At 61.2% G+C, this 15,226-nt stretch overlaps 1 protein-coding gene across 7 annotated transcripts; it reads left to right on the forward strand.

Annotated features, from left to right (window-relative positions):
* Positions 1–475: 475 nt before the first annotated feature.
* TLE2 (TLE family member 2, transcriptional corepressor) lies at positions 476–14,817 on the forward strand. Of its 7 annotated transcripts, none has more exons than XM_066205829.1 (20): positions 476–695; positions 774–871; positions 1,348–1,411; positions 2,572–2,616; positions 4,421–4,483; positions 4,683–4,757; positions 5,268–5,460; positions 7,527–7,543; positions 8,544–8,636; positions 8,925–8,969; positions 10,050–10,190; positions 11,228–11,369; positions 11,765–11,925; positions 12,282–12,358; positions 12,801–13,050; positions 13,245–13,492; positions 13,604–13,751; positions 13,833–13,983; positions 14,114–14,190; positions 14,273–14,817. In XM_066205829.1, exons 1-20 carry the CDS (start codon positions 672–674, stop codon positions 14,378–14,380), a joined length of 2,220 nt encoding a protein of 739 aa, XP_066061926.1. In that variant the 5' UTR covers positions 476–671; the 3' UTR covers positions 14,381–14,817. The 7 variants fall into 7 exon arrangements, with proteins under 7 accessions (XP_066061926.1, XP_066061925.1, XP_066061923.1 ...); XM_066205826.1 differs by having other exon boundaries at positions 591–695; positions 13,833–13,987; positions 14,273–14,361; XM_066205823.1 differs by having other exon boundaries at positions 593–695; positions 5,271–5,460.
* The last annotated feature ends 409 nt before the right edge of the window (positions 14,818–15,226 follow it).

Here is a 15,226-nt window from a genome sequence, read left to right on the forward strand (position 1 = left end):
GCTGTCCGGCTGCACTCGTTTGTGATGTCCGCCCCCGCCGCGGCCGGTGCCGCGTCCGTCCGCAGCCTCGGGGGCGGTGGCAGCGCCCGGTTTCGCTGCCCGGGGACCGGGCTGCCCAGGGGACGGGGAGAGCTCCGGGCCGCGCACACGAGCGGGACCGTGCTGGGGGACGCGCGAGTGGCGGGGCCCGGGGCGGGGGAAGCGCCCGGTGAGCCCCGGGCCGGGACGGCCGTGCGGGCAGGCGCCTCCCGAGCGGCTCCGTTCGGGACAGGAGCGGCGGCTCCAGGGCGGGCGCCTTCCCCGGGCTCCTCTTCTTCTCCGGCATCGCCGTGCGGGCACGGGGCGGGCGCGGGAGCTCCCGGTGCCGCGCTGGCGTCGTCCCGAGCCCCGCGGGAAAGGCGCCTCCTTAAGCGGGCGCGGGCGGCCGGGGCGCGCGGGGCCGGGCGGCCGCTCCCCCGCACCGGGGCCGCCCCAGCCCCGCCCCGGCCCCGCCGGGGGCCAGCGGAGACCCCGGGACCGCCGCCCGCGCCCCGGCGGAGCCGCTCGGAGAGACCCCGGAGCCCCGCCGAGCCGAGGCACCGCCGTGCCCTGGCGGGGGCAGCCCCCGCGGGAGGGGCGGGCGGCAGCGCCCCGGGAGCGGGGGGGCCGGGCCGGGAGCCCGGGAGCTCAGGATGTTCCCGCAGGGACGGCACCCGGTAAGTGCCGCGGGGCCGGGCCGGGCCGGGCCGGGGGGCCGAGCTGCAGCCTCCTCCAGCCGGGCTGTCTCTCCGCAGCCCCCGCTCCAGCCCGGGCAGCCCTTCAAGTTCTCGGTGCTGGAAATCTGCGACCGCATCAAGGAGGAATTTCAGTTCCTGCAGGCGCAGTACCACAGGTGGGGCGGGGGGCGATGGGGGCCGGGGGTCGCGCTGGGCTGCGGGCGGAGGGAGCGCCGGGGGCAGAGCTGTGATGGGACAAGTGGGGCTGGAGCGCTCGAGCGGGGGGGAAAGTGGGGAAGGAGGAGGTGGAGAAAAGGCGCCTGGGGAAGGATGGGGAAGCGGGGTTTGGGCTGAGGGGCAGCGTGAAACCATCAGCTGGGGCGCCAGGTCTTGAGCGGGGGGTCCCAAGGGGAAGATCAGCCGCGTTTCCTCTGGCTGAGCCTGCTGTAGGGGCAGGGAGGGGACAGAGCTACAGGTGTGTGCACAGCACAGCCGTGGGGTGCAGGTGCCCAGGGAGGGTGTGTGACACCCTTGCAGCCCCGTGAGCCCGCTGGGGCAGGCGGCAGATGCGCTGAGCTCGCCGAGGTGCCAGGGATGGGGATGGGGCAGGAGCTGCAGGTCCGTGAATGGAAGCCCTGGCTCCCCTTTGCAGCCTGAAGCTGGAATGCGAGAAGCTGGTGAGCGAGAAGACGGAGATGCAGAGACATTATGTCATGGTGAGCCGGCCCTGCCGTGTCCCCTGGCCTCCCCTGAAGGGCTCCCCTGGGCTGACACATCTGGGTGCTGGGGCTCCTCTCGGCCACTGCCCTGCCCGGTGCTGACCTTGGGGCTGGGGAGCTGTGAGGGAGGAAGGAGTTAATCACCATTTCTAGCAACGCTGGCTCTTTTGCTGCTGTCTCGGTGCTCAGTGCTGCTTGAGCCCGGGAATCCTGCCATAGGTTTTGTCTCTTTTGTTGGGGGGGGGGGGGGGCTTGGTTTTGTTTTTTACCTTTTTCTGTCTGGCCTTTTAAGAGATCTCCCCACTCCTCCCTCTCTCTCTCCCAAGGAGTGGGTATTTAAGAACTGTTGCTCCAAGGCTCATGGTTTGGGTGGAAGGGGAAGGAGCAGGGCAGGAGCCCTCCACAGGTGCCAGCGAGGGGTTAACAGGTGACAGACTGACCTGGGCACCGCGCAGAGCCTGCCAGGAGCAGGGGAGCTGCTGGGAGGAAGGAAAGAGAATGGGGACAGCAGAGCAGTTCCTTCTTCAGCATCTGACCTTACTGGGGAAAGGGGGAACCCGAGTGACACCATCCAAGAGGCAAAAAGATGTGAACTTGGGCCAGCCCCATCCCAGGGCTGAATCCCTGTCTGTGAGTCCGGGGTGTTGATACTGCAGGGCATGTTCCTCTCACCCATCAGTTGGGGTCCCTCCACACATCTTGGAGGCTCAGGGATTTCCAGAAGTGGATTGCTACCTTTGGAATAGGCTTTGCTGGAGGAAAGCAGGTCCTCTGGTCCCCTTTTCTCCCCAGATGTGAGGGACTGGGGTCAGCACCCCTAGCAGAGTCATGAAGGGTGTAACCTGCTGTCACCTTTGCTCTGCACAGGCTGAGTGGGTGGGCAACTGTGCCAGAGTGTGAAAACAGGTCCCAGGTGGGGTGGGATGAGCCAGGACAGAATCTGGGGTGGGGGGCAGCAGGACTGGCTTGCCCTGGCTTAAACCAATGCAGAAACTGCAGGAGTTAACAGCCTGTGGCTACTCCCTACCTTGTCCCAGGCTCCTGGCACAGTGTCCCAGCCATTCCTCGTGGGCTGGAGCCAGCCAAACCCCAGGCTGGTCCTGGGCCAGTTGCTCTGGACAGCTTCTAAGCAGGCTGTGTTGTGGTTTTCCTCTCAGTACTACGAGATGTCCTACGGCCTGAACATTGAAATGCACAAGCAGGTAAGTGCACTGGGGGCCGGGCCAGCGGCAGGGGAGGTTGGAGGCTTTGTTGGGAAATGATCTCCCTTGAGCCCGTGTAGCTCTAATGGCATGGGAGATGTGACACAGCTCTGTGCGAGGGACTGGCTTGCAAAGGGATCCAGCAGTTGTCAGGATGTGTTATTGAGTTCCCCATCCCAAAGAAGAACCACTCAGAGCCCTGCTGTGAGCCCTGGTGCCTCCCTGCAGTGCTTCCCTGGGGCCCCACTTGAACGAAGGATGTGGAGGAAACAGCAGGAGCTAGAGCCCAGAGGCAAATGGATTGTCTTTCTTTTCTTTTTTCCTTAATCCCCTTTTCCTTTCCCAAAGCCAGAGGAGTGTTTTCACCCTTCCCTGGTTCCCCTTTTGTTCCAGCGTTAATTTGCTTTCCCTCTTCAGATTTATCAATCTAGTCATCATGGGCTCTCTGCCAGGGAAATTAGTTTGGACCAATGCCTGACAAAGTGGCAAGTCAACTGCCATATCCCTCCAGCTGGCTCAGCCCCTCCGAGTTTGCTCCTTTTGTTAGCAGGGAGCGTGGTGAGGACCACGAGCACATTCCTGCCACCCTTACATGCTCCAGGATCCAGTGGGACAGGGATCCAGGGGTGGCCCAAGCCAAGTGGGGCCGGGGACTCTGCCCACGAGGTGATGGAGGGGATGGGCGAATGGTTGAGAAGTGGGAGCCTGTGCAGGAGAGGCTGGAGGAAAGGGTCTCTGGCTCTGTGGGCATGGTGGCAGTGGCTGAGAGAGCAGCTGGGACCTGCAGGAGAGCACAGGGCGCTGGTGGGTGTGGGGCACAGCAGCCTCTGAGCACAGCAGGTAAATGTTCCCTTTGTTCTCCCTTGGCTCTGAGCCTGGTTTGACCTCTGCAACACCGGCGGGGATTGTCAGAAACCTGAGCTGATAAAACCCTTCAGAGCAGCCAGTGGCAGGGTGGATTTACAGCAGGGGGGGAATCCAGTTTTCCCCAGGAGATGTGGGTTTTCTCACTGAGAGGCCGGGCTGGAAGTCGCAGCTCCTTTCCTCGGAAGTGCCGCTTTGCCCTGGTGGGAACGCGGCCCGGCTGTGGGTTTGTCTGCAACCACAGAGCCTCTCCTCAGAGGATGCACCGGGTTTTCTGCATTCCCTTGTGGGCAGGGGCAGCTCTGGGGGTGCTTTGTGCCTCTGTCGGAGCGGGGGGAGCCGTCCCAGGGCTTGATGGGGATGGGAGTGGAGTCCCTGCTCCGGGTCGGGGCAGGTACGACCAGCAGAGCCTTGCGGGATTTGCTTGTGCGATGCCAAGAGGGCCGAATCTGTGCAGTTCTGCATCCCCCTTGGTCTGCCCTGGCTTTGGGTTGGATGTTTGGGAAGGGAAGGCACAGGGAGAGCCCGCTGCCAGCGCCTGTGGCTCGGCTCCCCTCCGGCCCTGCCCGCTGGCCACGGCAGCCTGCAAAGCCAGGATGGGTTTGGGCTGAGCAAAGCCAGCTGGGCTGCGAAAGGACTGACAGCTTGGTGCTCGCCTTGGCCTGGGGCCACGGAGGGATTGAGGCGTGGGTTCCCTCCCATGTGCCTGGCAGCCTAAGGGGGTCCAGCAGCCCCGGGCAGAGCCCTCCCTTGGCAGCAGCTCGGGAAATCCCAGCAGGGATGCGGAGGCAGCAGGAGAATTTCCGCCAAGAGGGGCGTGGGTGGGGAGAGTTTAACTCCTCCGCCGAGGCTCCGTGTGTGCAGGATGCTTGTGTGCAGGAGGGGGACAGGATGGGGCTCAGAGCCCTCCATCTCTGGTGATACCTGCTTCCTCTTTCAGGCAGAGATTGTCAAGAGACTGAGTGCCATTTGTGCCCAGATTATTCCCTTCCTGACGCAGGAGGTAAGGAGGAGGCAGGGGGTGTGCAATCAGATTGCTCTCACTTCTTGGGAAGGAGCAAATCAAAGTCCAGCCTGAACAACGGGATGTTTTGGGGAAGAAAACCTCCGTGCCTGGGCTGGAGAGATGGGAGAAGGGGCTGGCCGAGTGCTCCCTCCAGCCAGGAGCACCGTGTCACCACCCCCGTGCTCTTCCTCCCCAGCACCAGCAGCAGGTCCTGCAGGCAGTGGAACGGGCCAAGCAGGTGACCATGGGGGAGCTCAACAGCATCGTCGGGGTGAGTGGCACTGCCTGGCTCTGGGCAAAGGCTCTTTCCTGCCTGGGGGTTTGGGCCCTGCCATGATGAGGGAAGTCAGGGGTTTTGCTGTTTTGATGCCCCCATTGTGGTGAAGGGATTTGCCACGCTGCCCTGAAGGTGTTGGATGCCCTCTGGGATATCCCTGATCTCAGCAGGGTGGGGCAGAGCCTTGGCCTGGGCTCTGCAGTGCTGGGGTCGTGTCTGCAGCAGGGAGGGAAGGGGCACAGGAGAAAAACAAAGTGCAGGGAGAGAATAGAAGCGGCTGTGCTGTGCTGAGCCCGCTGAACCCTCAGAGGCCGGGCAGCCGGCGGGGGGAAGGGGCAGGGGTCTCACCCAGCCTGTGCAGCCCCGACAGCTCCTGTGCCGCCCCCTCCTCGTCCCTGTCTCATCCCATCGCGCTTCGCATCGCAGCCCGCGGCCAGGGGAGGGCCCGGGCACGGCTGCGGCTGCCTCCTCCACATCCAGGACCATTTGCTCTTTCTCTTTCAGCAGCAGCAGCTTCAGCACCTCTCCCACCACGCATCCCCCCTCCCGCTGACACCCCACCCCTCCAGCATGCAGCCCTCTAGCCTGAGCGGGGCCAGCGGCACCGCGGGGCTCCTGGCCCTCTCGGGGGCACTGATGGCACAGGCTCAGCTGGCCACCAAGGAGGACAGAGTGGCCCAGGATGGGGAGAACAGAGGTAAGGGGGAGGAAGCGCAGCTGGGTTAACCCTTTAAAGGCTGGCTGGGTCAGTGCTGGGCAGAGTGTGCAGGCATCCTGCTGCCTGCTCTGCCTCTTTCAGGCTCCTGGCTGCTGCATCCCTGGGGATGGCAAATCCAGCTCGTGGGATGCCTGCAGCCCCAGGAGGCTGGCTCTGTTTCTGACCCGGGAACTGCTGCTCTGCAGTGTTGCTGTGTGTGCGGCCCTGGCTCTGGGCAAGTGTTTGTGCACACACACGGGTCTCCCTGCTCCCCCGGGTGTTTCCAGTGCATGAGGGTCCCCCCGACTCCATGGGGCAGCTGGGAGGTCCCCACCACAAAGAAATCTTCTCCATTTTCCACCACATTTTACACCAAGTAAAGATCTGATACTTAAAGATGAGACTTTTAGAGAAAATACTGTTGCAAGCCCCTGATAGAAACTGTGACAGCCACAGGCCTGGGGCAAGGAATTTAGAAAGCAGAGCCTCATTGCGTGTGTTGTGCCGTGTAAATTACACTAATTCCTAGTCCATATGGGTGCCTCCTCCTGTCAGGATCACCGAGTGCCTTACAAACATCATCAATATTTAATCATTGTTAAATCAGTGCTCTGAATGCTACTGGCAGGCCTGGGCCAAATCAGTCACGCTGCCCGGCTTTGCTTCTGGCCTGTTGCTGCTGAAGGGCTGCACAAAGGAGAAGCTGCTCTGAGCTCAAGTCACCTTTTCAGAGCACAGGTTGTGCTGAGAGGAGGCTGGGACAAGGAGAGAGGCTCTGGGCAGCTCTGTGGGCTAGGAACAGGCAGCCAGATTTAGCAGGAGTGATTGTTTCCTTGCAGACTCCCCTCCTGGGGAAGATGCTGACTGAAATGCACTTGGGTCAGGACCCAAGAGCAGCAGCAAAGCCGGGGGCTGGGTGGGGTTTGCTGCAGGTTCTCATGGTCTGGTTTTGGCCTGTGAGATTTCAAGGTGGAGAAAAGAGCAGCAGGAGACTGTCGGTGGCAGCTCTGCCCCCCTGCACACAGCTGTCTGCAGTTCAAATCCTGCCCGTGTTTCTTTAAGGATGGCTTCCACAAAGGAGGAAAACAAAGTCCAGAGAGAGAATAAAAGCAGGCTGTGCTGTGCTGAGCCTGCTTAACCCTCAGAGCCCGGGCAGCCCATGTCTCCAGCCAGAATTTCTCTCAGCCTGGCTGTCTGGCCGTGGTGAGGGCCATTCCTTATTAAAAAAAAGAAAAAAAAAAGGGGGTTGAAATGCTCCATCTGTCCAGGGTTAATCCTCAATGTTCTGCCACAGTTATCCAGAGCTGGTGTGAGTCAAGCTGAGCCAGGGGTGCAGGGCTGGTGGCAGGCATCTGGTCCCACTCCAGACCACGGCCTTGGAGCAGTGCCTACAAGAATCCCTCAGCTTCCCATCCCTGCCTGCCTCTTTTTGCCAGCAGGGACCTGGACTCGTTCTCTCCGAATGCTGGTGAATCTTTAGGAGCAAAAATCAGCCAGGGAAGGTTGCTGAACTCCAGCCCACAGCCCTGTGCTTGGATTTGCAGTAAATGCCTGGCACTTCTTCTCTGGGCTCAGGGAAGTGGAGCTGCTTTGCTGTGCATGTACAGAGAATTCCCAAGCAGGGCCTTTTAGGCATGGCCTCCTAAGGAACTAGGAGGGCTGTGATTCAGGGGATCTCAGCTGGCAGGGCAGCTCGTCCCCTCCTGGTGGCTTTGGATCTGTTGTCATATCTAGGGAAGGGATTCCAAAGCTGGGAAAGTTTCTTGGAAGGAGGTGGGTGGGTAGAGATTCTCCTGCTTCCCCAAGGAACGCCAAAGTGCTGATCTCCCATTAGAAAACAGAGAATCCACATTTCAGGTGGGCAAAGTGGGAAATCAGGTGTGATTTGTTTGTTTGTTTGTTTTCTAAACCTGTGTCCTGCTGTTTTCTGCCTTGCCCTGCTGTGCCCCTCTCTCCTTCCTGCCTGGGCATGTGGGGCACAGGCTTGGCATTAACAACCTCTTCCTGTCCTTCCTTCTGCTCTGACATGGACCTGGGGTGCTCTCCCTGCTGCTGCCTGGTTCCAGAACACACCCCAAGCCGGGTAAGTGACAGGCAAGTGGCCTCAGCTGGCCCTGATGGCATCTCCAGTGTGCTCCAAGCTGGCCACTGGCTCCTGGGAAGGGATGGGGCTGCTGGGTGAGCTTTGCTGGCCTGGGTGGGCTGTGTTTGCATCAGGGTTTTGTAACTGAAGGTTCTGGGCCACCTCAATTCAGTCCTTGCTGATGCAAGGAGCTAAAGATCAAGGGCTGCTCCCAAAATAACCAGCTCTGTCCTTTTCAAGGAGTTTCCAGTTTAGGAATCATTCTGAACAGGTCTCAGAGCTGTCAGCCCCTCTGCAGTCCTTGGCTGCCCCCTCCCTTGTAGGATCCCCCCATTCCCAGAGCTGTGATCCTTTCCCAGGCTCCACAGTAGCTGTGCAGAATCCAGGGTACAAGCAGGGGAAGGAAGGGTTAATGGTCTCCGTTGGGGAACTGTAGGTATTGATCGTGGGCTTGCGAGGTGGGAGAGGAGGAAGCAGAGGAGGTGTCTGTGATCCCATGACTGCCCAGGCACCTCCCCCAGAGATGCCCTGGGGGACAGGGATGGCCCTCTCTGCTCCCTGCTCCTGTGTCCGAACTGGAACTGTTGATGTGCTGGGAGCAATCCGCTGCAGGGAGCCCCGGGATGGGGCATCTCCATCCCTTTCTGCCCGCCTTACCACGAGTGGGGGGATGCCAGGGGATGTGTGACAGCCCCGCAGCTGCCGGCAGCACCCGAGGGGGGGTGTTCTTTCTGCTTCCCAACCCTCACGGCAGGGTTGAGGTGAAGTAAACACGGCTGCAGTGGGGATTTTCTGCTCCACCCTGGCTCGTTGTCTCTGCAGGGGTGGATCTCTGGTAGTGCTGGGGATGTTCCTCTCTGGGCTTTGGGGTTTTGGGGTCCTTTCCTGCTTTGCCAGGATGGAGGTGGTCACGGGGCGGGGTGTGGCCCCACTGAGGGCTGAGGGGTGGCTGTGTGCCCTCACAGTGGCTCACACACCTTCCTCTCCCTCTCTGCCTCAGAGCATTTCTTCCTCCCCTCCCGAGAGCCTGCAGGACGAGCAGCGGACGGGGCTGAAGAGGAAGCGGGAGGAGAAGGAGCTGCCAGGGAATTCTGTGAGTGCACCGAGGGCTGTGGCTGGGGGGACTGGGCTGGGGAGCCCTGTGCCTGCCCTGCTGCGCAGGGCTGCTGCCCTGTGAGCAAGAACAAAGCAAATGAGGAGCCCCAGGGAGGCCCCTCAGCCTGAGGACTGGGTCACTGCCAGCAGGACATGGTTGGTGTTGGTCCACGGAGTGATGTACAGGAGAAAATGTGTCCCTCTGGGGTCCTGGGGCAGAACACAAAGCCTGGTCCAGCCTTTCCCTGCCCTGACTGAGCCCTTCTGGATTTCTCCCTCCTTGCAGGACAGCGATGGGGACAAGAGTGACTACAACCTGGTGGTGGATGAGGTAAGCCTTTGGAGCCTGCCAGGGTGTCCTGCTCAAGCTGCAGTCGTTAGGTTTAGGACTCTGGTTCCTCAGCTTCGGGGTTCTTTAGGCTCCAGCTCGTTGCTGTTGGGCAGCAGTGGCCAGCCAGGACACGTGCCAGCCCAGCTCCAGTGCATTGTGCCAGCCAAGACTGATTCCACTCCCACTGCTCTGGGAAGGCTGTGCCAGCCTGGGCTCAGCTTTGCCAGCCACAGGCTTGGCTCTGCTTCACAATCCCCTTTCAGCCCCTCTGCTGCAGCATCCCATATGGGGAGGCTGATAAGCTGGGATGAGAGCTCCGTGGAGCTGGGCTTGCTGCTGGCAGCTCCTGTGGGTGGAGGTGGCAGGAGCCTCACAGCACACCCTGCCCCTGCCAGCCCCAGGCCTCAAGCCCAAGTCCTGCCCTGCCTGGCCCTCGAGCAGCCTCGACTTTTAACCCACCTCAGTGCAGGGGTTCACTGAATTCCTGTCTTTTGCAATGGAACTGCCACATGCTTCTGGTACAGCCTTTCCTGACTGAGGCACACGTGACAGAACTTGATCCCAGCCACCATTGTGCTTGGTAGGGAAGATGTTTTTGGGGTCATACTTGTTCCTTTTCTAGAAGACAGAGGGGAGAGAAAGACATGAGGTCTTTTTTACTCGTGCCACTTCCTAAGAAAATACAAGCCCTGAAAGGAAGATCAGCAGGAATTTCTGCAGAAAATGACACTTATGAAAGCTACTCATTGTGGTGATAAAAAGTCACAGACCTGGTTGAATGGTTATAGGAGTGCAAGAGCTGAGGGGTGGCTTTGCCTCTGAAATGGCAGCCCTGTCTCAGCTCCTCACATGCGCTGATCCCCATTCCCTCCTTGTGAAGGCATCCGTGGCCACCAGTGTCCTCTGAACCTGCTGTCACCTCTCATTTTGTTCAAAGAGCAAAATCGAGGCCATTTCTCATCCAGGGGAGCAGAACCGGAGCAGATACCGAGGGGACTGAGCGTGGTCCTGGGTGGCTCCCCGGGGTCCCTGTCATGCACAGAGGGGTTCCTGCTCCCCACAGAGCTGTTGTCCCCCCAGGACCCGCCCTCGGAGCCCGGCAGCCCCGGCCGCTCGCCCAGCCGCCGCCCGGCTCCGTCCCGCCGGGAGCCGCCCGAGAGCCCCGCGTCCCTCGGCTCCAGCGGGAGCACCACGTCCCTCCAGCCCAAGGACCAGAACCCGGTAAGGAGCCCCTGGGCAGCCTGGGCTGGGGGTGGGATGTGGGGCCGGCAGCACGGCCCCGAATTTCTCTCTGTGGCCAGTCTGCTGCAGCGCAAAAGGGGCACGGAAATGCCGGTGGTTTGTCCCCACTGCCACCCCCCGCCCTGGGGCAGAGGTCCATGCCCTCGGGGTAGGGTAAGTGCTGCTGGGCAGAGGACAGGCTCTGCAGTGTTCTCCACCCTCCTGCCTGCAGGATTCCCCAGAGCTGCTCGTAGCAATTGATTTTTCCTTCTTTTTTTTTTTTTTTTTTTTTTCCTTCTGTATTTTTTTTCCTCCTTCTTCCTTGCCAAGCACCGGTCCAGGGCTCAGATTGAAACATCAGCATGTGGGGAAGGGGGAGGGACGTTTCTGCCACTCCTTGGCCTCCCAGCCACCGCAGGGACCAAGTGATATGTCGCCCCATCTGGGGTCAGGAGCCAGCTGGGGGCTGCGGGCAGCAGCGAGCAGCAGCTCCCCGGCACAATCGGATTAGAGCAGACAAAGCGCCCTGAGCAATCTGCCAGCACAGCACGTAGCTTTTCTCTGTTATTAATTTTTTTTTTTCCTTTGCTGGTGTCGACAAAATCCCCAGACAGAAAAAGCAGAAGAAATAGAAGAGGCAAGGAAAAAAAAAAAAAAAAGAAAAAGAAAGCAAGGAATGAAATAGCTGTGGAGATTGGAGAGGCCAGTTCATGCCAGGCATCCTCTTGGTCCCAGGCTGGGGATGGGGGTGCCCCCCACATGCAGGAGGAGTTTTGCTTGAGGGAGCAGCAGATGTGTCCGTGGGGTCTCATGCTGGTGGGCACTGCAGGGTCGGGGCAGTTTGGGGTGACCTGAAGCTTGCATGGGGCATTTGCACCTGTGGGGAGAGTGGGAACGTGCGAGGGGCAAAAGAGAGGAGAGAGGGGATCAGGATGGCCAGTCCCTGTCCAGCTCCTTCCACCCTGCAAGGGGTGGAGGCTGCTGGCCCAGGCTCTGGTCCCACTGCTGAAGCTGCTCTTCTTTCCTCTGCTCCACAGACTGACTCTGTGGCCAGTGCTCCCACCTCCAAGCCCTCCTCTTCCTCACCAGCCCGTGACTCCCTCACACCTGGCCCCGGGCCCAGCTCGGCCGTCCCGCTCCGGCCACCCCCGGCCAAGGCCCCCAGCACCGACACCGTCAGTGAGTGTCCAGGGACAGCACCGGGGGCTGCTCTGCTGTGACGGCGCCGTGGGGCTGGGATGGAGGGAGGCAGGACCCTGCCTGCCACCAGCGGAGCTGGCAGGGCCGTTCTGCTCCACAAAACCAGACCTCTGAACCACGGCCAACAGCAGCACCTCTGCCATTGCCACACACCTGACTGCCTGCTGGGCTGGGACCTGCCGAGGGTGGTGGTTGGGGTAGGGCAGGAGTTTTATCTGATATTCTCTGATTTTGGTGGGGCTGTGTGAAGCTGGGTGCTTCAGGGCTCGGCTGTGGGGGCTGGAGGGGGTGGCTGTGCAGTCACCAGGTGCCCCTCTCCCCCGGGTGACTCTGCTCACGCCCGTGGGCCAAGATGCGGGTCTCTCCTCGTGCAGCTCTCCGCAGCCCCCTGAGCTCCTCCAGCCCCTACACATCCTCCCTGGGGATGGTGCCCCACGCCGCCCTCAGCGGGGAGCTCCCGGCCCCCAGCCTCTACATGGGCATCCACCTCTCACCCCAGGTCAGCAGCGCGGTGCTCTACGGCCGCTCCCCCATGGTAAGTCACCGAGGGAGGGGCTGGGTGTGCTGCCTCTGCTGCCTGTCCCCTGGGTGGGCAATATCTGGGGCTTGAGCCGTGGGGGGTGGCTGTAGGAAGGGCTCCCTTCCAGAGGTGGCTGGGTTGTGAGGCTTCTGGAGGCTTCAGTGTGCTCAGAGAAGCCTCTACTGGTTCCACTGGTGTTTAACTGTGTCTATGGGAACCCATTTTGGCCTTTATCAGTGCATGTGAGGACACAGTGAGCGGGGAGCTTGCATAGAGCCAGGCTGGGCTGGTGCCAGGGTGTGCAGGGAAAGGCCTGAGCTCAGCTTTGGTGTCCTCTGCTCTGCTCCTCATGTGCCCTTGGCTTTGTGCAGGTGGCGTTTGAGTCACACCCTCACCTGAGGGCTTCCACCCTCTCCTCTTCACTCTCCACCATCCCTGGAGGGAAGCCGTAAGTGGCTGCACACGCCGGGGCTGCAGGGAGGGTGGGGGCGAGGGGCTGAGCCGGGTGCTGGGAGCATCTCCCTCCCAAGGGCTCACCCAGGGCAGGGCAGGGCTGAGGGGGAGCTGCTCTCCAATCCTGAGTCCAGCACGGCCCTTTCATTCCTGGCAGCTGGTGGTAACGAGGAGCTGGGTAATTAAACCCCTCATTAGCCAGAACACAACGGGCACCGTCCACCTTGGCTTGAGTGTGGCTGATGGAGAGGTCACCTCCTGCCCTCGGGCATCACACAGGGGTTGTTCAGGCCTCTCCTCTGCGCCCTTCCAGTGCCTGCTCCTTCCATGTCCTCTGACTCCAAACCCTGCTGCCTGTGTCAGACCCGCTGGGATCTGCATGGGACCAGCCCTAAACAGGATCCCGCTCTGGTTCTCAGTGCTCTGCTCCCTTGCAGTGCCTACTCCTTCCACGTCAGCGCCGACGGGCAGATGCAGCCGGTGCCGTTCCCCCCCGACGCCCTCATCGGCTCCGGCATCCCCCGGCACGCGCGGCAGCTGCACACCCTGACCCACGGCGAGGTGGTCTGTGCTGTCACCATCAGCAACTCCACCAGACACGTCTACACCGGGGGCAAGGGCTGTGTCAAGGTCTGGGACGTGGGGCAGCCGGGCACCAAGACGGCCGTGGCTCAGCTGGACTGCCTGGTGAGGAGGAGGAGGAGGAGGAGCAGAAATGCCTGTGGGCTGGGGCTGGGAAGGGGAATGTGCCCCTGTTGCAGTGGGGGGGACAGAGGGGCCTTTCGCATCTGCACTGAGAGAAGGAGATGTGTCTCCTGCAAGGCCCTGTGTGCTGATTGTCTCCTTCTTGCCCTGCCCTGTCGCCTGTGCCCCCCGTTCAGAACCGTGACAACTACATCCGTTCCTGCAAGCTGCTCCCCGACGGCCGCAGCCTGATCGTGGGGGGGGAGGCCAGCACCCTGTCCATCTGGGACCTGGCGGCCCCCACGCCCCGCATCAAGGCTGAGCTCACCTCCTCTGCCCCCGCCTGCTATGCCCTGGCCATCAGCCCTGATGCCAAAGTCTGCTTCTCCTGCTGCAGCGACGGCAACATCGTGGTGTGGGACCTGCAGAACCAGACGATGGTGAGGTCAGTCTGGGGCAGGGGCTATAGGGCAGGCACAGGGGGAGATGCTGGCTCTTGGAGAGCTGGCTGCCCTGACAGCTGTGGCCTCGCCCTCTCCATCCCCCTCTTTCCCAGGCAGTTTCAAGGCCACACGGATGGTGCCAGCTGCATTGATATCTCTAACTATGGCACCAAGCTGTGGACAGGAGGGCTGGACAACACCGTGCGCTGCTGGGACCTGCGGGAGGGGCGGCAGCTGCAGCAGCACGACTTCAGCTCCCAGGTAGGGCTGGAGCCCTGTGGCAGCACCCTGGGGCCGGGTGGGGCCTGCTGGGCCACGGTGTGAGCCTGTCTGTCCCCTCAGATCTTCTCCCTGGGCTACTGCCCGATGGGAGAGTGGCTGGCAGTGGGGATGGAGAGCAGCAACGTGGAGATCCTGCACGTCACCAAGCCCGACAAGTATCAGCTGCACCTCCACGAGAGCTGTGTCCTCTCTCTGAAATTCGCCTCCTGCGGTAGGCAAGGGCCGTTTTTTCTGCCTGGGCTGTGGATAGCCCCACATTTATCCCTTTGGTTTACTCCTCCATGCTCAGCTCCCCTGAATGGAGTCCCAGACGTTGACACCCACTTTGTCTCGTGTCCCAGGGAAGTGGTTCGTGAGCACGGGGAAGGACAACCTGCTCAACGCCTGGCGGGCGCCCTACGGAGCCAGCATCTTCCAGGTGGGCTGAGGCATTTGTGCAGGGGGGTGATGGTGGCTCCAGGCACCAGCCCTGCTCTCACCTCCTGCCCTCTCACTCACAGTCTAAGGAGTCCTCGTCAGTCCTGAGCTGTGACATCTCTGTCAATGACAAATTCATCGTCACGGGCTCTGGTGACAAGAAGGCCACGGTCTACGAGGTGGTTTATTGACTCCTGTCGCCATCCCTGCACCATCAGGAAAGGGGGCACACCTTGCCCAAAGCCACCATGGCTCACAGAGGCCTCCAGTGCTGGACCTGCCCTCCTGCAGCTCTACTTTCTCTCCTCCTCCACTGCTTTCAGACACCAAACCAAGGCCCCAGCTCCATTTTCCTGCCCCTGTCCCTGCAAGAGGCTGGAGGTGAGAGCTGAGTGCAGCCTGGCATCTCCTGAAGCTGGGCAAGGGCTGGGCTGGACATCCTGGGCCCTGTTGGTCCCTCAGGCAAACTGCACAGGGAGCTGGACAAAGCCTGAGCGTCTGTCTCCTGAATTACTGCTACTGATTCAATGGCACCCATCTTTTGCTGCAGAAACAGCTGTAAATTATCAGTAAAGAAATGTATTTAACTATGTTTTCAATCCCTTACTAATAAAAAGGAACAAAAGAAGGGCTGGGCTGGTTCTGGGCAGGGGCCTTTGCCAGCCAGTGCTGCCAGCTGTGCCAAGGGCTGGACTCTGAAGGATGTCCTGGGGGGCTGCTTTTGGCCAGCAGCACAGGGGAGGAGGCTCCCAGCGTGGCAGAGGTGCGGCTGCTCGCCTGCCATGGCCAGCTCCAGCACTGTGCTGTGGTGAGCTGTGGCTGGAAGTTGGGCTGGGGGCAGGAGCCCAGGGCAGCTGCCACACCGCAGCCCCTGCCAGCCCCGGGGCCCTTGGGAGCAGCCCGGCTTGCCCACGGCAATGCTGGCAGGCGGCCAGACCGATAAGGCAAGCGCTGAGCGCTCACATCTCATTTCCCTCAGAAACCACTTCCTCCAGCGCCGGCCTCTCCACCGGCGGCACCGCAGAGCCGCGGTCACG

This window comes from Chamaea fasciata, unplaced genomic scaffold, assembly GCF_029207755.1.
Source record: "Chamaea fasciata isolate MVZ Bird 193981 ecotype frontalis unplaced genomic scaffold, bChaFas1.0.hap1 SCAF_28, whole genome shotgun sequence".
In the NCBI taxonomy this organism is placed as follows: domain Eukaryota; kingdom Metazoa; phylum Chordata; class Aves; order Passeriformes; family Sylviidae; genus Chamaea; species Chamaea fasciata.